General features: G+C 37.4%; 1 protein-coding gene across 2 annotated transcripts in view; it reads right to left on the reverse strand.

Moving 5' to 3' along the window:
* Nucleotides 1-22369, reverse strand: part of LOC127435450 (CAP-Gly domain-containing linker protein 1-like) — a 96927-nt gene that overhangs the window by 49988 nt on the left and 24570 nt on the right. The window contains exons 5-16 of one of the 2 annotated variants that reach the window (XM_051688963.1): nucleotides 17634-17758; nucleotides 15867-16083; nucleotides 13882-14079; nucleotides 11735-11838; nucleotides 11284-11344; nucleotides 8225-8329; nucleotides 5677-6579; nucleotides 3350-3445; nucleotides 3069-3126; nucleotides 2689-2772; nucleotides 2407-2563; nucleotides 2017-2182 (exon numbers count right to left, since the gene is read on the reverse strand). In XM_051688963.1, the coding sequence (XP_051544923.1) occupies nucleotides 2017-2182; nucleotides 2407-2563; nucleotides 2689-2772; nucleotides 3069-3126; nucleotides 3350-3445; nucleotides 5677-6579; nucleotides 8225-8329; nucleotides 11284-11344; nucleotides 11735-11838; nucleotides 13882-14079; nucleotides 15867-16083; nucleotides 17634-17758 (2274 nt within the window). The remainder of the gene's footprint in view (nucleotides 1-2016; nucleotides 2183-2406; nucleotides 2564-2688; nucleotides 2773-3068; nucleotides 3127-3349; nucleotides 3446-5676; nucleotides 6580-8224; nucleotides 8330-11283; nucleotides 11345-11734; nucleotides 11839-13881; nucleotides 14080-15866; nucleotides 16084-17633; nucleotides 17759-22369) is intronic. The other variant, XM_051688972.1, reaches the window with a different exon arrangement.

Genomic DNA, 22369 nt, shown 5'->3' on the forward strand with positions numbered 1-22369 from the left:
TCTATGAGACGCGAGAAGTGACCCAATCTAATAAACTGCACTCAGCTGATGCACTCTTGCTGCAGCTAGATGGTAATGTGATGGCTCGCCACATAATGAATCATAATATATTGTATGTGTCGCGGTGTGTATCTTATTGTGAAGAAATCGCTGATACGCAGCTCTATTAAAAAGAGAGTGAGTTTGAATCCAGGGTGTGCTGAGTGATTCCAGCCAGGTCTCCTAAGCAACCAAATTGGCCCGGTTGCTAGGGAGGGTAGAGTTACATGGAGTAACCTCCTAGTTAGTGGTTCTCGCTCTCAATGGGGCTCATGGTAAGTTGTGCGTGGATCGCGGAGAGTAGCATGAGCCTCCACATGTGGAGTCTCCGCGGTGTCATGCACAACGAGCCACGTGATAAGATGCGTGGATTGACTGTCTCAAAAGCGGAGGCAACTGAGACTTGTCCTCCGCCACCTGGATTGAGGTGAGTAACCGCGCCACCACGAGGACCTACAAAGTAATGGAATTTGGCATTCCAAATTGGGAGAAAAGGGGATAAGACACGATATGACAGGTGTGGGTGAGAAAAAGATAAATATTTAAGTCATTTATTTATTTATTTTTATAATAAAATCACCTCCCAGCCCAGTAGGGGGCAATATGCACAAAGAATGTGAATCACCAAAAAAATAAATAAAAGAGGAAGGAGAAAATGAAAGTGAAGGAAAAAGGACTTAAATATTTATCTGTTTCTCACCCACACCTATCATATCGCTTCAGAAGATATGGATTTAGCTCTTTTGTTGTCCTTATGTGGATTCTGAAACTTCAAAATTTTGGCACCCATTAACTTGCATTGTATGGACATACAGAGCTGAGATATTCTTCTAAAAATCTTTGTGTTCAGCAGAAGAAAGTCATACACACCTGTGATGGCATGAGGGTGAGTAAATGATGAGAGAATTTTCATTTTTGGGTGAACTATCCCTTTAATATCTAATTTGTTGCTTCTAAGATAAATGTATTTTCTTTTAAGGACTTTTAGATATTTTTTTAATGGAAAACAAGGCAAAAACACATGATAAAAAAAAGGATTTTTTGCAGTGATGTTTTTTTCCCTAAATTATTCTTCATAGAAAGTATTTTTAACAGAAATTATGAAGTTTTTTCCCCACTGTAACTAAGTGAAGGTAATCTAGAGGTATATTTTTTAAAACATGCTTTAAGTACTCCTTTTTTTCATTTTTTTTAGTAAGTACATTTAGTACAACCTCAACTCAAGGCACAAGCTGAATTGTTGGTTAAGTGATAATGATTAATCGTTGCAATAATCACCCGAATAGTTGAATAATCACTCTAATTATCATTAGATTAGTCAATTATCAAAATAATCATTAGTTAGCACCCTAAATGTGACATAAAAAGCAGAATTTCTTAAGCAATCGTGTCATTTCGTGTTGCTTCTATGACACTTTCGTCTCACGTGTCAGCTTACTTGTTTAGCTGGGCTAATCACTTGGCAACCAACCATTAGAAGAAGGAAAAAATTCCACAATTCAACATGTTTGACTGTGGGACTCAAACTAACTGCACATCTTTTTTATTTTTTATCAGTAAGCTGGTAAATTCAATACGGTGGCAATGAATGGTGGTCGTTATATCGGGCATTTCTTCTGCAGTGATTCTCAATCCTAGTCCTGGAGAACCCCAGCACTGCACTTTTTGGATTGCTCCCTTATTTAACACACCTGATTAAACTCAACTCAGCTCAGCTCATTAGTAGAGGTTCCACCTGAACATGGTGTGTCAAATGTGCAGCGCTGGGGTTCTCCAGAACTAGGACTGAAAACCACTGCAGTAGAGAAGCCCCATATCCCTATTCATTGCCACCATATTTAATTTACTATACTGATTTTAAATAAATAAATGAATAAGTACTTGCTCTACTGTATGAACCAAAGAACCTCTGGGTATTACAAAGTCATTTCAGATTGTTATGATTCAGTTGTTCGCCCATTGTCCAAGCACTCTTACCAGGAGTTTGATCTTCTCCTGTAGGTTGGTAAGATCTGCCTGGTGTCTCTCAGCAATGTCTTTGGCTCTCTTTTCAGCCTGGACTTGTTCTTGAGTGTGTCTCTCCTCTGCTTGAGCTGTCCTCACACTCTGCTCGGCAAGCTGGTTCTGAATCTCCTCTAGTCTCCTGCATTAGATGGATTTGTGAGTTTTTAGAATTTTGTCAGGCACAATATTGCACTACCCGATAGACTAGACAGCATCTAAAAAATGAAGTGTTATCTTTAGGCTCTTCAAACCAAATCTTAAGCACATAATGTAAATGAACTTTTAATGTAAAATTAACTTTAATAACTTGCTTTTTATACAGTTTTGTTTTATTGATCATGTTTATTAAATATTCAAGCAAACCTGTCTTTCTGGTTGACTTCTTCCTTCATCATTGTAAGTTGAGCAGAACTGTCTCCCGATGACTTCATCATGTCCATGATGTCATTCTCAAGTTTAACCTTGTCTTTGGTCAGCAGGTCACGCTTTTCTTCACATGCTTTCAAATTTCTCTGCAATCCTGTAGGTCAAAACCACCAAACAGAAAGGAAAAAGATGGAATGTCAATTAAACATATAAATGATCAAATAAATAAATAAATAAATAAATAAAGATTTATATTTAATATATGAACTTAGTACTGACCTGCTAGTTGGCTCGTGATATCTTGCAATTCAGAAGAAAGTGACGTACAATGTTCCTCTTTCTTCCTGAGCTCCTCAAGTAACTCTGAGATATAGATAGTATAAATCAAACTGAATGTAAAGTGCAAATTTTATATATATATATATATTATATATATAAATATAACACACACACACACACAACCCAAAAATTTAAATTCACGGCTCATATGGTTACAAATACGTATGATTTCATTTCTTCCGTAGAAAACAAAAGAAGAAATATTCAAAAAGAGCAGCATGAACATTCTTCAAAAGATCTCCTTTTGTGTACCATGGAAGAATGAAAGTCACACTAACCCTTTAACTTCTGGAATAACAGCAATCTGGGCACATACATACCTTGATTTGTCTGAGTAGATTTGGCTTGATCATTAGATGTCGTTTCAAGATTTTGTTTCTAGAAAATTTAAAATCTGAATTGGCTTAAGGAATATGGCAAGAAACCAAGAAAATACACAAATTTTAGTGTAAAACAAACAAACAAACCAACAAATAAAATCAAACAATGACCAAAGCAGCTTAAGGCAGCCCAGGCCAGAAGTGTGTGCAGCAGTTACACACAACTGAAATGAAAACAAGATCTGTGCTTACCTGCATAAACCCAACACAGGGTTACTTACCAGTACAGTAACTTGTTGCTCCAAAGAGCTCTTGTCCTGCAATAGTCCATTTAACTCTTGCTGTTTGACCTCTAGTACTGAGTTCAACCCAGCTACCTACAGTACAGCGAGATGTACCACCACGATGAATGGATGAGGGGGAAATAATTGTACAAGTCAGGAGGTAATATCATGCACAAAACAGTCACACAAAGGGGCTCTTAACCAAAAGAGGAAATCTGAAATATTATGGAAAATAAAATCGAACACTGGGAATATTTACGTGGTGGAAGTATTATGGAATACACAAATGTAATGATCAAACATAATGAATAAAGGAATCATGCATTACATTTTTCACTGCAGGACCACTGACGTCAAAACCTGGCACCAAGTGAATGTTTGAATATGTGCAAAAGCACACGTACAAAGCTGTCGTATCATAATCGCAAACCCTTCTGACATTTAATCGTGCAGAATAAGAACTATATATCTATATTTAAATTTTCACTAGTTAAATGCTAATTCTTGGGATCAGCAATTGAATTACATTCTAAATCTTTTAAAATGGTATTTCAACTAGTAAAAGATTTACTTTTTGATATCTGCATTTTCACTAGTAGAATATCACAATGAACTTTCATTCACTTATAATTAAAACACAATTACAGATATCTATAATTTTTTGCTAGTTGAAATTCTAAATAGCAGAGTAATTAATTATAACTTAAAAGGATTTCGTACTAGTTATGATAATATTAAAGATATCTGAAAGTAGCATTGCCACCAGTAATATAAAAATGATACAAATGTGCATTTACACTAGTTGTAATTTCTGTTACTATTGCAAATGCCCATTCTGATAACAACAATGTAATTATTGGTACCGAAAACTATCATTTTTACTAGTAAGAAGTGAAGAGCTGACATGTGAATTTGGAATTTCAACTAGTAAGAAATTAATAACAGATATCTGCAATTGGGTTTTTGAACAGGAGTGAATGACAGATAACTGTGAAATTCTACTACTGAAAATGCAGTTACAGGTAGAGCTGTATGTGCACGATAATGATGAAAACGAAAATCATTATTATTTTGCTCAAAATTAAAATAATGAATATTAATCATGACTATTAATCATTTTGATTGCAGGGCTGCACAATTCAGACAAAATTAATCACTGTCACCACTGCTTAGGTATCTATTATTTTAAAAACAACAACAAGAACAACAACAAAAAAACATGCTTTTACATTTACCCATGCTTTACTGCCAATAGGAAGAGTTGCTCTGCAGGGTGTTCACACTTGAGTCCTCTTTAAAAGATAATTGTTTGATTAATTATTATTATTATTACAATGCAATATACAATAGCAATATATTTCTGTAATAATCACACGACTTGCTGTACGGCTTTATTTTGGCGGAAAATAACAGCTTTAAGCTTAATGACAATAGCTTTGTACTTGTCCTTTCAAAAACAGTGAAATGCTCTCATCTGCTCCTCGGTACACAAAACCAGGGTGCCATAGGGTTACTTTGGAATTGTTTAGAAACTTGTAAAGGCCAAACATATGTTGGCCTTTACTTCAAAACACTGAAGTACAGTAAATCTGTAGCGCTTTAAATATAATGCACGTAAGCGATGTCCATGAACTGTACCGAACTCAGAGAATGTCTGTTTTGTATATAACACATAATCAGAGCACGAGATGGAATGCATCAAACACAGAACCCCTCTGAGACCACTGAACACCGTATCATGAGCCTCATGTGTGTTATGATAATGTGTATACACTATAGACCAGAGCAGTGCACATACGAGACATGCAGTACTCGTAACTTCTGCGGTTACGCATTTCAGAGTGTGCTCGAAAGTGAAAGGGATTGATCAGTGGCGAACTTTTGATGACAGCGTGAAGGGTCAGTGGAGTTGGAAATAGACTTCGAAAGAGCTTGTGATTTGGTCTATCGTCCATGGACAGCCTATAATGAAAATAAACAACAATTTGCAACTTTAACTGGCTTATAATTTCTGCTTGCTAGCTCAAATCGCAGACGGTTATGCTTAATTAACCTTGAGGCAGAAACCAGAGCCCCAGTTACAGATATTAGTAAATGTGTTTTTTTACAAGTTGAAATTCCTTGTAAAATTTTAGATTTTTTAAAATCAAGAATGAACTTTTTTGCTTACACTTGCTTGAACTTTTACAATCTTTCCTTGCATTGAATGCATCTTTTGCCATTGGCGATTATTTTGACTCCAGGTGGTACAGGAAGTTTTACGTGTATAAAGTCTATTATGGTCCTATAGTTGAAAAATGGCATAAATGGACATGAAGTCCTACCTTCTCTTCCTGAGATCTGGCTTTGCCCTTTGCCAACTCCAGTTGGGCTAATAGCCTTTGCATCTCCTGGTTACCTTGATTGTGCTGCGACTGTAGTGTTTCCAGGGTTGCATATTGCTCTTGAGCTTTCAAAGACTTTTCCTGCAACTGATTCCCCAACTTAACCCCCTCTTCCTCTAGCTCTTTTACCCTGAGCTCAAAAGTGTGGAGTTTGCCTAAGGCCTCCTCCATCTCCACCAGGTGCTGCTCCTCTACCTTTTCCAGGTTGGTGCGTAATGACTCCACTAGCTGCTCCTTCTCTTCAGTGACTCCCAGGAGCTGCGCCTGTAGCTCTTTGGTTTTATACGTCCACCCAGTGACTTCAGCAGCATGATTGTTGCCGATCTCCTCTAGTTCCAATTTGTGTGATGCCTTCAACTGTTCCAAAGCCATATGCAGTTCCACCAATTCAGTTTGATCAGCCCCAGAAGCAGCTTTGAGTTCCTCCATAACTAGCTGGTACGAGGCCTCGACTAAAGCTAGTTTTGCGCACCACTGCTCGACAACATTGAAGTTCTCCTCCTCTGCCTTCGCCAGACTGAGACAAAGCTGTTCGTTATCCTTCGACAAACGTCCTGAAGATGCCTGGAGCTGCGCCAGGGTGTCACCGTGTGCTTTTTCTCGAGACTCAAGCGTCTCACGCAAGACAGACAGCTCTGCTTGGTGACTGGCACCTTGAGCAGCCAGCTGTGTGCGGAGGGAGCAGAGTTCGTCCTGGAGTGCTGCCATGGTGGGTTCATCAGTTGCCCTATCCTGCCAAGGTACAGCTTCCAGTGGCTTGCGGAGGGCAGCTACATCCTTGTCCCTCAAGGCGAGATCTCTCTCCAACTCCAAGATACGGGTCTTCTCAGAGACCGTAGCCACCTAAAGGATTGGATAACAGACTTCTAACAAACAACATTTGCTAAAACTGTATTGATCAGAGGGAACATATCCGAATGTATGAATATGAGTATTTTATCACATTAAAAAAGTGCAGTAATTTGATTATTTGATTATTTGCATTATGATTGGAAAGGACACGACTTCCATAAGAATGTTTCAATTTTATTGAGGCGATCATGCCAACTAGTTGGTTTGGCTTTTTTCCCCATTTTTGGAGATCTTGTAATGCCATTAAAAGTGCAGTACTGAGTAAAGAAGAACATTCAAAAACATTTGGTGATTAACCAGACTACTTTAAGGTTTTATATGGGGAGACCTAAAGTCAAAAAATGATCACCTAAATTTCTAACAAACTGTTTTCTCCTATACTTATGTACAGTATGTCCACATGGCCAAAAGTATGTGGAAACCTGAACAACACATCCATATGTGTTTGTCGAGCATTTAATTTTAGAAACATTGGGAGTTGGGCCCAGTCGCAAGAAACTTACAATTATACCCAAGGATTTTCGTAACTAAAGGGGTTTCTTGCAGCTGGGCCCTGGTCCCCCCTTTACTGCCAATATAGCTTCCACTCTTCTGGGAAGACTTTCCATTGGATGTCTGAACATGGCTATAGGGATTTGCTCCTGTTCAGACACAAGAGAATCAGTGAAGTCAGGCACTGATGTTTTGTGATAGGGCCTGGCTTGCAGTCACCATTCCAATTCAACCCAAAGATATTCAGTGGAGTTCAGATCTGGTCTCTGTGAAGGCCAGTCAAGCTCTTCCCAAAGCAGACTCAGAAAAATAAGTTCTTAAAGGACCTAACTTTGTGCTTTGCCATGCTGGCCAGAAAAGGTAAGCCCAACATTACAAAAAATGTTTGTCTAAAGGCGCAATCATATTTACCAAACTTGAACCCTACTCGAAATTTGAAGACCGTCGAAGGGCCACCAGAAGCCCTTCGACGGTCTTCAAATTTCGAGTAGCGTTCAAGTTTGGTGATCTTTGACACGCATATTTGCAGTGTTGACCAATAGGAAGTTGCTTGTTTGGCAGTGACCTCTGTGTGGGTGGTGCTTTGTATGTAGCTGCACGGAATATTCACAACGGACAAGGAAATCATTTCAGGGGTGAGTTTATACTTCAATTTCCCAGAATACAAAATGCAGCATAAAAAAAAAAGAAAAAAAAAAAGAGGCTGCTTGGCAACTATTTTCTGATGGTTTCACACGTGCTTCATGTCCGCCCAAACCTTCTTCGCCCATGAAATTTCACCGTGTGAGGGTAAATGTGACTGCGCCTTAAGAAGATTGCATGGCTGATTTTATGGATATATTGTAACAGGTGTAGCCAAAATAGCCAAACCAATTAATTAGAAGGGTGGTGTCCACATACTCTTGGCCATGTAATGTATACGCACAACATACCACAATCATATTATAGCACTTTGAGATATTTAGTGTGTGTTAGTGAGCAATTAATTGGTTATTGAGCAACATGCAGTGAAGATCCCACACTGATGCACTAAAGTGGATAACAATCACAGATAAACCCAAAGAACTTGTTTTCTGAGGTACTGTAGCTCCCATGACATTTATTTAGTGATCTCTGCCCCATGGCCCAGGTGAAGATCCATTACCCTAGAGTCTTCTAACTCCCTCTGAAGTTTGTCAGCTTTGGTCTTTTCAAAGAGCAGACTCCGTTCGAGCTCCTTAAGGAGGGCTTGCTCCAGTCGTGTCTGTGTCTGTTAGTACAGAAGGGGGAGAGGAAGAACACACAACCAGTGCCACCATCATATGCCAGCCTGATGCAGAACGGGTGAGGGATGCATTGAGCGGGAAATCAATGAAACAAGAGGATGTGTGGAAAAGAAATGAATGAAAAGAGGGGAGTAAGTTGTGTTGAATGCAATGTCACTGTGAAGAAAATTGACAAGTCCTGGGTAGAGCATTTGGCAAAGCTTATGAACATGCTGTTAATGAGCATAACAACAAAAACGTGTCAGACACTGACCACCATGCAGCATGACATTGACTGATGAGAAGTGAAAATACATGAATAACAAAGAAAATGGGTGAAAAAGTATATAATAAAATGGAACTTTGAACAAAAGATAAAAAAAAATTCAACTTCCCATGAGACCTTCCGTCCAATAACTTCAATTAGCATCAAGTCAAATGTAACTTGTTTGTACTGACCTCAAAATAACACCAGACCTAAGCTCTTATTCTGAGATCTCTGCACAGATTACAAAGTTACAAGGGGATTTTATAGACCATGAACACATTATTTTACAACCAAATTCACTTCCAAAACAAAATAAACACAAAATGAAAAATGAAGTACATTTTACGTAATATATACACAACTGCCACAATACTCTTTGGGATACCACCAGCTCGTCGAGGTGCTGTGCTAGACAAATCACGGAAAAACGTTTTTTTGTCTTGAGTCATCTGCATTTTTTAATACCCTCTCTCCACCGTAGTTGCTCCCACCAGACCTGTGGTCATGGGGCAACCCATAATATTACTGTTCATAGAGACTATGCTGTTTAAAAGATCAGTTTAAAACATAATAAACAATAATGTAGACTGCTGTTGGCTTACAACTGCCAGACAACAATACGTCTCTGGTCACCAATACTTCTTTCGTCAAAATAGCTAACACCAAACAGGTTAAACTGGCATCAATGTTACTTGTTCACAGTCACAAGATGCCAAAATGTTGCTCTGGTTATCGCTATCTAATTTCTTCCCTATAGGCACACAAGAATATTTCAAACACTTGGAAAAGCAATAATTACAATGATTGCATGGCAGTACTGAAATTACTTTTCATACTTTTTGTTTTTTTACTGTACAGTTTTATGCAATTAAATAAGTCAGAACTGCTTAAAGGGATAGTTCTCCCAGATGTTTTGAAGAATGTATGTGTTTTTGTCCATACAATGTAAGTCAATGGGCTCCAAAACTGTCAAGCTCCAAAAAGGACATCAAAGCAGCATAAAAGTAATGCATACAACTCAAGTGGTTTAATCCATGTCTTCTGAAATTATATGATCACTATGGGTAAGAAACACCAAAATTTAAGTCCTTATTTACTATAAATCTTGACAACTCCTTGGTGCATTCATGTGAGAAGCTCACACACTGTATCACTTCCTCGTGCTTGACACACGTGCAGAGTGCTGTTGACAAACCAGACAGTTTTTCCAGGTTTGCAGTTTCACAGCCAGTTGGGCTATTTTGAAAATACAGATGCTAGTTAAAATTAAACTTTTAAAATATACCATGGTTGGCAAAAGGTTGATGATAAACACTAGAAAATGAAAATGCAACGTTTAATTGATGTATAATGATACTCGGATTGAGGACCTGGCAACCGCGTGCTGCGTTCCAATTGGGACTGATGTCAAGATTTAGTGAACAAGGGATTAAATTTCAATCTGTTTCTCACTATAAACAATCGTATCGCTTCCGCAGAAGTCATACAAGTTTGAGATGGCAGGAGGGTGAGTAAATGATGAGAGAATGATCATTTATTGGTGAACTATCCCTTTAACATACTAGCTCCATTCAAACTTTTTTGGAAGATAATGTCAATCTTTGGTTTTCATAAACTCAAAGTCTTGGAATAATGGTTATTATTATTTTTATGATGGTTATTAGTAACCATATTATTATGGCTGATCTTTTCTTTCTTGCCTGTACATCACGACTCTGATGCTATTGTCAACCAAATTTTAAACATTAGCTTAACCTAAAACTTCAGGAAATGCAAATCTTGTTAATAATTATCACTTGATAAAGGGTATACAAATCCACCATGTTTGACTTGAAGAATATGCACCAAAAGCTTAAAACACTAAAAACCAAGACCAGTCGTAATCATTAGCAAAAAACAAAACAAAAAAACTACGAAATATAAATCTACAAATAGTTTCTGAAATTTGAAAGGATGAAAATGCTCTAATAATTTATTCTAAACAAGCAGCAAACTAAATGCAAACTGAACAATAAATGCATGATAATGAGGGGTGGACATAATTATTGAACTTATAAAGAGAACTTGATAATAAATAGCAAACAGAACAAGAGAAGGCAGAAAAAGATTCAGTAAGACTCATTTTCATTTCATTGTTAACATCACATTTTTGGATATTCATTACATTTAGCATGTTGAATCATTCTGATAAAACAGAGCTGTTATAGATAAGCTGCATGCTTGAACAGGTGAGTGTTTCGTTATATTTTGAGTTAGTGGCCAGTTAGAACAATTCAAAAGGAATCAATGAAATTATTTGTAACAATTGTTGGGAGATGTAAATTTCATGCACACCCTTGGGATGACTGCAATTTTAAGTGATTTGTAGAATCCATTTAGAACGGGGATGTAGGATTGAGCGAGGGTGCAGGGCAACATCTTGTGCCAACTTGTAAATAATTTTTAAGTGAATATATGAGTTTAAATGTAGGGCAATGCTCATCAACTTCATAGTACACTGGCACCTATTCGGCACAAAAGATTCTTTAAAATGAAAGACACAGGAACATCGTCATCAACATCATGCATAAACAGATGCTAAAAAGTTGTTTTGTACTGCTTTTATTACCTGATTAAAGGGGATTTAACACTGTACAGTAAATGTGTAGTGCATGGCAATGATATCATATTAGAGCCAAAATCTTCAAATACCTCCAAATCTCCTTTGGTAATGCAAGCTTCCTCCACCCGAAACTGCAGGTCCTCCACCTTCCTGTTTGTAGCAACAATTTTTTTAAATTAAATTCAATACTGTGATATTAAATATTTATCATAAGTATTGGCAAATCAAGCATTCACAACAAAAAAAGCCATTTTGTTCATCTTGTGTTGCTAGCTACTAAGAGGGCCTAATTAAAAAGAGGGACATTATCTAAAATTCCAGACTATTTAACCACAGGATTTCATATCACAATATTACAATAATACAAATACATATTGCAATTTTTGTAGACATATCACGACTGCGGGACATCCACCTTCCTATTTGGGACAATTATTTTTATAAACTTCAGTACAAATACAGTATCATGCAAGTTTAGTCATATGGTATTTTAACCTGTGATAATGAATATGTGTGTATGCTGAGTTTACGATACTGTACCTCTTCTCCTCTTCCAGCTGATTCAGCAGCTCCACCTTGTCTCTGTCTGCGGCCTCCACCAGCGCTCGCAACTGGTCCATTTTGGCCTCCATCTCCACTACATACTAAACAAATCGAAACTACTGAGAACAATGAAAGATTTCATTATAACTTACTTCAAGACTATTTTATTTTTTCAAAATTGTGAGTGAATTGAGAAAATATTTTCTTACTTTTCTTACTATTTATACTACTTAATCAAAATATTTGTTTTTATTATGACAAAGGAATATTTTAGCGGTTTCTCATTGCAACAAACACAGATTTAAATTTTTGTGGCTTAACGTTACAAATGCATTAAGAAAAAACTTTTGGTATCCTAGGCAGCTACACTTTTCGCGGTAAATTCGTATTAATTGCATCACACAAAAACATTGTTCTGATATTGCGATTACCTCATTTTCCCAAAATAAAGTCGCACTTGGTCAAAAATTTGCGTCGAGACAAAAAAACAGACAAGTCGCACCCATGTAAGTCACATAGAGACCCTGAAAGAGGTTGCATGCGGTAGGTATTAGAACCCAGGAGTCACCAACTTCCCTTCAGTCGCTCTGTGAAGATTACCTCAAGATATAGGCTACATATCATATCACAATATATTTGGGCTTGTTTTAATAGGAAGCATTTGCTTAAAGTAAAACGCAATGTAACTCTGTGTGCTTCCATTTTCAAATAAACACATTTTAGTATTTGAGTGAAACAATATGCTTGCTGTATTCTATTCAATAACATTGACGACTGTCGAACAAGGCTATTTCTGAAATTCGTAACCCTATTTGCACTACCGTAATTGTTTGGTTCACTTTACTGAATGTTTTCACTAGAGATTTGATGAAATGTTATTTTTTGGAAATGTGAGAATTTCCGTGCAACAGCGGTCTTAAAAGGGATATTTCACCCAAAAATGAAAATTCTCTGATCATTTACTCACCCTCATGCAATCCATGACGTGAACAACTTTCTTTCTTCTGCTGAACACAAATTAAGATTTTTAGAAGAAAATCTGAGCTCTGTAGGTTCACACAATGCAAGTGAATGGTTACCAGAAATTTGAAGCTCAAAAATCACATAAAGGCAGCATAAAAGTAATCCATATGACTCCAGTGGTTTAATCCATGTCTTCAGAAGTGATATGATAGGTGTTGGTGAGAAACTGATCAATATTTAAGTCCTTTTTTAGAATAAATCTCCATTTTCACTTACATTCTTATCCTTTAGATTTTTGGGGCGATTTGCATTCTTCATGCATATCGCCAACTACTGGTAGGGGATGGTCAAAGGTGAAGATTTATAGTTAAAAAGGAATTAAATCTTGATCTGTTTCTCACCTGCACCCATCATATCGCATATGAAGACATTGATTAAACCACTAGAGACTTATGGATTACTTTTATACTGTCTTCATGTGATTTTTGGAGCTTCAAAGTTTCGGTCACCACTCACTTGCATTGTATGGACCTACAGAGCTGAGATATTCTTCTAAAAATCTTCATACACTCATTTTTCTATTTTTCATATAGAAAAAAGTCATATACATCTTGAATGGCATGAGGGTGAGTAAATGATGAGAGAATTTTTATTTTTGGGTGAACCAACCCTTTAAAGTACCGGTAATCCTGGTTGTTGGCAAAATAATGTTATGGTGGACAGAATATTTAAACTGGTTGCATAAAATATTTTATAAGCAAACTACTCTGAATAGGTTACTTAAAATGCTACTCTCTAAGACTGATGTTTTCATCTGTTTGTGTGCAAGCATGTGCCTTTTGGTGTATAGTGTGTTTGATCGGTCAAGATCAATTATGAAATTAACTATATAGTAAATAAGCTGCTTGGACTATACGCAAGTCGCAGGACCATTCGTGTGACAAATAAAACCGCAACTTACAGTATATACCGGAAAATATGGTACTCACAAAGGGCATTTTTTTACTTGCACATGGCACTTCCTGAGTTTTACAATATATGCTTTTAATTATTATCACTGTAAAGTGAAAAAAGTGCAAGAACAAGATGCAGGTGCCTTTAAATTTCAAATGCAGAAGAGATAAAAAAAATAAAAATAAAAAAAATAAAATAAAAAAAGCAGAGCACATTTGGGCCCTAACCTGCTCCTGGCCTTCCCTTAGCAATGTAAGCTCCTGCTCCACTTCGCCCACATGACTTGTTGCCTTAGCAACCTCAGCTCGCTCCAGGTCACGCTCAGCGAGGAGCTGTTCTATGTGTTGCTGCTTCTCCTTCAGAGCCTCCTGAAGTGCGGTAGTGCCAGAGATCTTGCGTGTGTACCTCGACGAGGTCTCTGTCAGCTTCACACATATTCACACAAACATTTTTAAACAGAATATTAGATACTGTATCTACAACTCTTTATTAATATACCCTTCAAGTAATGTGTGATTACATAAAGTTCAAGTGAATAAATGTTTTTCAAAACATTTTTCAGACATGATATTTCACAGATTTTTGAGTTCCGGGACAAAACAGACTGCAAAAAAAAAAAAAAAGTTAATGAATCAAGAAATTATTTTGCATAACCCTACCCTAAACCTAACCCTTTTTTCTTGCTTATCACCACAATAAAGTGTACTGTCACGTCAAATATTTATTATTAATATTGGCAAATCTATCATTCACTTTGATGAAAGAATTAACCTATCAAATTGTCAACACAATCAGACAGAAAATCTTGCGGTATTCACACCATGTGTGACATTTTGCATATGTGTACTAAAGGGATAGTTCACCCAAAAATAAAATAAAAATCTCATCTTTTACTCACCCTCATGCCATCCCAGATGGGTATGTCTTTCGAAGATTATTGAAGATTTTTAGAAAAATATCTCAGCTCTGTAGGTCCATAAAATGCAAGTGAATGGTGATCAGACCTTTGCAGCTCCAAAAATCACATAAAGGAAACATAGAATTAATCCAAAAGACTCCATCGGTCAAATCCATATCTTCAGAAGCGATATAATAGGTGTGGGTGAGAAACAGATGGAAATTTAAGTCCTTTTTTTATTCTAAATCTCCATATTCACTTTTACATCTGAAAGTCACATGTGGTGCCTGTTTAGTTTCACTTTCACATCTGAAAGTAAAAGATAGTCTTTTGGATTACTTCTATGTTTCCTTTTTGTGATTTTTGGAGCTATAAAAGGTCTGATCACCATTCGCTTGCATTGTATGGACCTACAGAGCCGAGATAATTTTTCTAAAAATCTTCATTTGTGTTCTGCTGAAGAAATGAAGTCATAAACATCTGGGATGGCATGAGGGTGAGTAAATGATAAGAGAATTTTCGTTTTTGGGTGAACTATCCCTTTTAACTACAAAACCATTTTTTTTTTTTTTTTTTTTTGGTGTTGCTAGCTACTTACAGGACCAACTCAAAATGAGGAAAATTATCAAACAATTCTGATTTTTTTTTAATCTGTGTGACAAGAGTTTACATATATATAAACACTATTAAATTCACCAGGACCAGTGATGTTAATATAAAAAGTAGAAAGAGGACCTTCAGGATGAAGGCAGACTTCTTGAAAGATTTTATAAATGTTGTCCTAAATATCTGATGGTGTGGACAAAAAGTAGAGACACAGCTGAGAAACCTTTTATAAAAAGTATATTTTAAAAATTCTTTCTGTCAGGACATAGTTGCAATGTTTCTTTAAGACATACACATTTGTAATTTTTATATCTTAACATTTATTTCAATGTATAGGTAGTATTCAGTTATGGAGTGAGGACAGGTGGTTTTAGGAGAAGTGAGTGGTAATGTCAATATCAAATTAAAAGGGTCCAAAAATAGCAGGTTAAACTGTGAGACAAGAATGAGTTCTTTATATTTTATTTAAAAGCTGGCCGTTACATTACTAAAGCCTTACTAAACCCAGGAACAGAAGTTATGGAAAGGTCCAAAAAAGGTTTAACAAAATTGTTACCAACCAAGCACATACTGTATATGCATATGCACCGCTCAAGGGTACATGCACTAGTGTAATTCTGTGCTGTTTTTGAAAAACCTTATTTGATGTGTAGTTTACTCCGCACCAAACCAAGAACGTATATGCACGTGAAGATGTATGTATCTCACCAGTCCCGTGCGCCTTGGCTTGCAGCTGGCAGACGAGGCCACAGAGCTCATGGAGCTGATGGAGGAGGCACTAGGGCTGCGTTTCAATCCTGCTGGTGTGGTTACAGTCTTTCGCACAGTGGTCTTTGCCTTGGCTGGAGTAGTGGAGGGAAAACCTATACGAGTCACCTTGTGCACAGGTGCAAAAAGACCATACTTGGGCTGACACTGGAAATACCTGAAGATACATACACATTAAATGTTAAACTCTAGACGGTCTTTATAAATTGCCTTGTATCCAGCAAAGCAGTGGTTTTCAGCTGGTGGGTTTCAACCTGAAAATGGGTCTCAGATCTGTTCTGATAAGGTCAGGGAAACAAACAATGCTAAATGCAAATTTTAAAATGTAACTAAAAATATACAGTAATCATGCAGAGTTAGGAAAGCAAAATAAATAGATGGAGGAGCAAAAGCTTTCCATGTTTTGTTGTTGATGTTAATGGTTTTGAATTGGTTGTCACAATTGTTCATCAATTAAACTGTAAAGTATTTTGACGCAAAGGGGCGATTCTCACGAAACCTGTGAAGAATACAAAAATACAAAAAATAATATATATATTTTTTTAAATTATATTTAGCATAAAGAAATTGAAGCTCAAATTTAGGACCATTAAGAATTTTTGCATTCCGACATTATTTTTAGCACATTTTATCACCCAGTTTACATTACCGTAATGCATTCTGACCTTTTACTTTAACTACTCCCATTGTTTTCAATGATGATTCTCATTACCATAACACAGTAATTTTGACTGTATTTTTTAATTAAAATCAGTGAAAATGTAAGGCAGAACCAAGGGAGTTAAATGGGTCACTGTCACAAAAATAATGTCACAATCTTAATGGCTCTAAAAATAGGCTTCACTTTCTATATGCAAAATATTCTTTTGAGTTGAGTTGAGGACCAGGGCATTTTCTTGACAGGTTTTGTGAGAATCACCCAAAGTCATTTGTCACTCAGAAGAAGCTAGCCAAATTAGACATGTCTATATGAAAAGATGTGTGACATCCCTTCATCCCATGCCCAAAAAAAATACAAAAATAAAATACAACCCTGACTATGTTAAATATGGGTTCACCTGCAGTGAGGATAAACATGGTTTGTGCAAGCCTCAATGTGTTTAATTTTTATTTCACTATTCAGTCGGTCATTTATTATCTTGTTGGACCTATGCAGTTTATGGATGATATTAATGGACCCTATTCAGAGACTGTGATGATGTGTTTCCGCCTTACTTAGCAGCATAAACCTAGCTTTTTTTATTTTTTCAATTTTTCAATGATTTAGTGTAAATTTATAACATTACACTTTGTTTTATATTACCCTGGAATTAGTTTCAAAAAATAAAACAAGATACCAAAGATGCAAGGAGGTTTCTTCACACGTAATCATCACTCTCTATTTTATTTTTTTCTTCAAAAATTATATATTTGCCATGGTATCCCACTCATTCCCATTCACCGCTATTGAAGTTTACCCTGCAATCGTTTACTTCCACATTACAAAATCCGGAAGTGTCCAAAAAGGTCCATAAATTCTAAAGTATGATTTTAAGGACATTTTTGTTTACTTCTAACAACGAAACAATTTGGTACCATGTTGGGTCCCAAACCGCTTAAGTGTCCAATATAAAATCTGAGTCCAAACAAAACCAGTTGAGAACCACTGCAATAAGCATACACTATGAAAGAACAAGGATTAACACTTCTTTAATCATGGACATGTACCTGGTTCCAGCCACAGCACCATCATTCTTTCCCAAGGGCTCATCCAACTCTACACCACACCACTCACCCTTGGCAAAATCTGTTTCACCCAAGAAACGCACTACACCAGCTTTTGTGCCAGCGACCTAAAAATATATATATGAAGGGACAAAAAAAAAAAAAAAAAAAAAACGTAATCTGCATTGCAATTTCCGTAACCAATGCTCATGGGGTATGTGTTTATTTGGAATACCTTACAACAAACACAGTACACACATCTGGTATATACTGTATATAACAGATGTGATAGAACAAAAAGTTGTTATTTGTGCTTAAATGGTGCTTGTTTAACAAAACCAGAGTCAAAACTAGTCAGATTCAGTAACTCGCATTGTGAATATGCAGTCTTTTTTTAAAACATGCTAAACGTAACGCAATAAAACTGTCATAAACTGTCTAAACCTGAGAAACTCACAACAGAGTTACTTCTAAAAAGTAGCTAATACGTCAGTATCGTTAAAATATGCAATGATTTCAGGAGCTCGGGAGCTCTATGTATAAATATATAGATATAGATAAAGATATCAACAAAAAGAAGACAAAAAGAAGACCAGTAGTCTTAACAAACATATATCTGCATTTGGCAGATTTAGAATGAATTTTTTAAAGATAAAAATAAAAAAATAGGGGGATCAATAAATTACAAACAATTTCCTGTCGTTACCTGAGTAATATGTAATCATGTAATCCATAAAAAGTAACTAATCTGATTATGAGTGTTTTAAAATGTAATGTAATCTAATTACAAGTCCTTGATCTGTGTAATCTGATAATGTAATCATGATTACATTTAATCTGTCACTACCCAGCACTACATATATATATATATATATATATATATATATATATACACAGTATATTTATACTTTTCGCATGTGCCTGTATCTTGGTTGTACACAAAATTACTTGCTTCAGACATGCACAGAATATTACATGGATATTTCAAATAAGTTTACTTGACTCAAACTTCTGATAAATTCAGGCATATGCTAGCTGTCTTCTTCAGATTTAAATTAATCACAATATTGCCATAACTGGGTTAATGTGGTTAATGAGTTTACATGACTCATACAGAGCGTTCATAAAGTATTCAGACACCTTCATTGTTTCACATTTTGTTATGTTGCAGCCTTGTGCTAAAATGCTTTAAATTGTTATTTTTTCACATAAATCTACACTCCATACCCCATTATGCCAAAGCAAAAACCAGATTTGATAACTTTGCAAATTTATCAAAAATAAAAAACTGAAATATCACATTGACTTAAGTATTCAGACCCTTGGCTATGACACTTGAAATTGAGCGCAGGTGCATCCCATTTCTCTGGATCATCTTTGAGATATCTCTAAATTTTTATTGAAGTCCACCTGTGGAAAATTGAATTGATTGGGCATGATTTGGAAAGGCACACACCTGTCTATATAAGGCCTCACAGCTGAAAATACAGAGCAAAAACCAAGCCATGAGGTCAAAGGAACTGCCTGCAGAGCTCAGAGACAGGATTGTGTTAAGGCAAAGATCTGGTGAAGGCGACAAAAACTTTCGGCTGCATTGAAGGTTCCCAAGAGCACAGTGGCCTCCATAATTCTTAAATGGAAGAAGTTTGGAAGAATCAGGACTCTTTCTAGAGCTGGCCGCCAGCCAAACAGAGCAATCGGGGGAGAAGGACCTTGGTAAGAGAGGTGACCAAAAACCCGATGGTCACTCTGTTAGCCCTTTTCCACCAAAATTACGATGGTTCTAGTGCCGAGCCTGTGCTCCGCTGGTTCACGGCCGGGGCAATATGGAGCCTATCGTAAACCGGCCTCGTTTTTCCACTGACCTGAGAGGCAAACGGTGACGTAACGGGTTACTGTCTACGTGGTAGTTTCACGTGACTACCTCAAACATAAACAAACATGGCGTATCACAGTGTGTTTGTATTGTAATGGGGAAGTCACCCACTGGTCCAAGGACGGTATCCAATGGCGTGGCTGAAGGTCTCCTGCGTGTTCTGTCTTATAGTGCGCGACATTAAATAATACTTTGATTATTTGATTTGAGTTCCATGTTTTATTAATCTTATCATTAATTCTTTTCTTTATTTCATCTGACTCCGATTATGAAAAAACCTTGTTGATGTATCTATGCTCTGAATTTAAGTTTTGTATCTTATTATTTTTTAATTCTCTCTTCTAGACTGCATTTGTTATTTCAATGTTATTTGGGTCCTGTGCCGGCTGGACACAGGTCCTTTAACTACAAATTCATCAGTTTCAGATATTAGTAAATTTTAGACTAATTCCTTATAGCTTCTCGGCTTTATCCGTTTAGCCCCAGTCAATTAAGTTCTGTTTTACAGATTCTCAGTCCTACCCTTATTACTCCTGTTTAATTCTAATTGGCTAAGTTCTATTATAGATTCTCAGTTTACCGTTTAGCCCCAGTCAATTAAGTTCTGTTTTTACAGATTCTCGGTCCTACCCTTAGTATTCCCGTTTAATTCTACTTGGCTAAGTTCTATTATAGATTCTCGGTTTGCCGTTTAGCCTTTTACATACTTAACTAATGGGTTACTTCTGAAGTAGCTTAATTAAGCCAACTCTGACCATAGATTTGTAGTTAAATAGAAATATACTAAAAAACAGTCCTTCAGAATGAATCATAATAACAATTTATTTACCAGGTAATAGTAATACATTCAAACAATCCAATTAAAATAATAAATCAAACTCAAAGCTATCAGTGAACCAAGCATAATAATATAATTAAAGTTTCATTCAAAGCATTCCATTCAAACATTTACCAAACATAAGAAATACAAATTGCAATTACCTGGTAGAGAAAAAACTACACACAATGTTTACTGTGTGGATCTTCTGGCTACAGAGAGACTTTGATAAATATAAACTACATGCAGCGGTACAGTATGGGAGATCTGGCTTACAGATTCCTTCAAACATTTATCAATAATACCTGGTAGAGAAATACTACATGCAAACGGTAAAGCATGGGAGATCTGGCTTACAGATTCCCCGAGCTCCTATGCCATCCTTCCTTAAGTACCAAACGATTCTATTGTTGTTTCAGATGTGTATGTTTGATGTTATTTAGGATTTGGTTTACAATTTAGGGAGTTGTAAGTCAACCTTTGATTGAGTAGGTTGTTTGATGTTTACAAAGAATGCACCTAATCTACATACAGCATCTGATCTCTGTGTGAGACTTGGGAGGGGCATGCCCCGGATAGAATACAGTATTTTACTAAGTTCTTAAATCTTACTTGCGATTTCACTTTGCTGAAAGGGAATGAGACTGTTTTACCAGTTGCACTGAGACCTCTTGAATGATACCAAACATGTATGATCAGAAAACATTTTACGTTACAGAACATGATAAGTTATAACTCAGTTTTTAGTGTCCTTAAAGACACCTGAGGTGAGAGATAGAGAGCAGATGTGAGTGTGATTTGCGTTTTATGGTCCCCAATCAGTAGGGTGTGTTTTCTCAGGTGGAGATGTTCCTCTGTGTGAGAGTTTTATGACGTTGGTTCTCGTAGAGTTCTTTGACTTTCCCGGAAGTGATGCAAACAATTCTGTGCCAGTCTTACAGTATACAGCTTTAATATTGTATTTGGGGACTGTAGAGCTGAGAAGGGTGGGGCCGGGCTGGAATGATGCATGCCCGGTCCCCAATCAGCCTCATGGGGCGAGCGAGGGATAAAGGCAGCCGGGGATGACAGTTCAAGAGAGAGAGAATTACAGGCAGCTGTACTGTGTGTTTATGGTTGTGTGTTTTTGGTTAAGTTGTTTATTAAATTATTATTTAAGTTGTCAAGCTGGTTCTCGCCTCCTACTTTCCACTGAACCCCCTTACACTGGTGCCGAAACCCGGGAAGGAGGAGGGATTCCCGTCGCAGAGTCCTCGACACTGCCGTCCACCCAGGGGAGCGCCGCTGCCATCCGACGGTGGACGGAGTAGCCCGACCACCCGGACGCGGGGAACGGCCGCCGTCCGTGAGGTGAGTGGGGACGGGACTCCCCGACCACCTGGAGCGAGGGAGCCGCTGCCGGGGGCGGAGGAGTGCCCTGCCATCCCCCGGGAACGCGGAGGGGTCGAGAGAAGACCGCCGTCTGCGGGGAGAGGAGGGAAGCGACTCCCCGACCGCCTGGATTGGTAGGGCCACTGCCAGGGGCGGAGGAGTGTCCACACGGGACGCCGGGAATGTGGAGGGCGTTCTGTCCACTGGGGGTCGGAGGTCTGACTCCGGTCCACCCGGGGAGGAGTGGCTTAACTTGCTAAGCTCTGTAAACTGTTACAGTGGAATCATTATTAACACTGGTGTAGCAGATGGCTGTATTTGGATTTTTGCCATAGCATATAATATTATTGATTGAGAATCCCACCGTTTTACTTAACAGATAGCCACGAACTTCCAAACTTAGTGAGTAGCTGGGCAAAAATCCCCTTACAGAACAAAACAATGCACAAAATAAGATGACAACAGTGTAAGAAAAGCTAACAAAGTTGGCAAATATAACAATTTACTGAGATCAACTGCAGAGGACACCGGCGATTAACTGTTTACCTGTGATCAGTGCAGGTTAGTTAGCAGGCTGGTCGTTGTCTGAGTCCAAACCATCATTGCTCCGTCCACTGTCGCTTTTGCTTATGCCCTTCTTATGGTACCTGTACTCCCTTAAGTGTTTTTCAATTT

The sequence above is a fragment of the Myxocyprinus asiaticus genome, chromosome 4 (genome assembly GCF_019703515.2).
Source record: "Myxocyprinus asiaticus isolate MX2 ecotype Aquarium Trade chromosome 4, UBuf_Myxa_2, whole genome shotgun sequence".
In the NCBI taxonomy this organism is placed as follows: Eukaryota; Metazoa; Chordata; class Actinopteri; order Cypriniformes; family Catostomidae; genus Myxocyprinus; species Myxocyprinus asiaticus.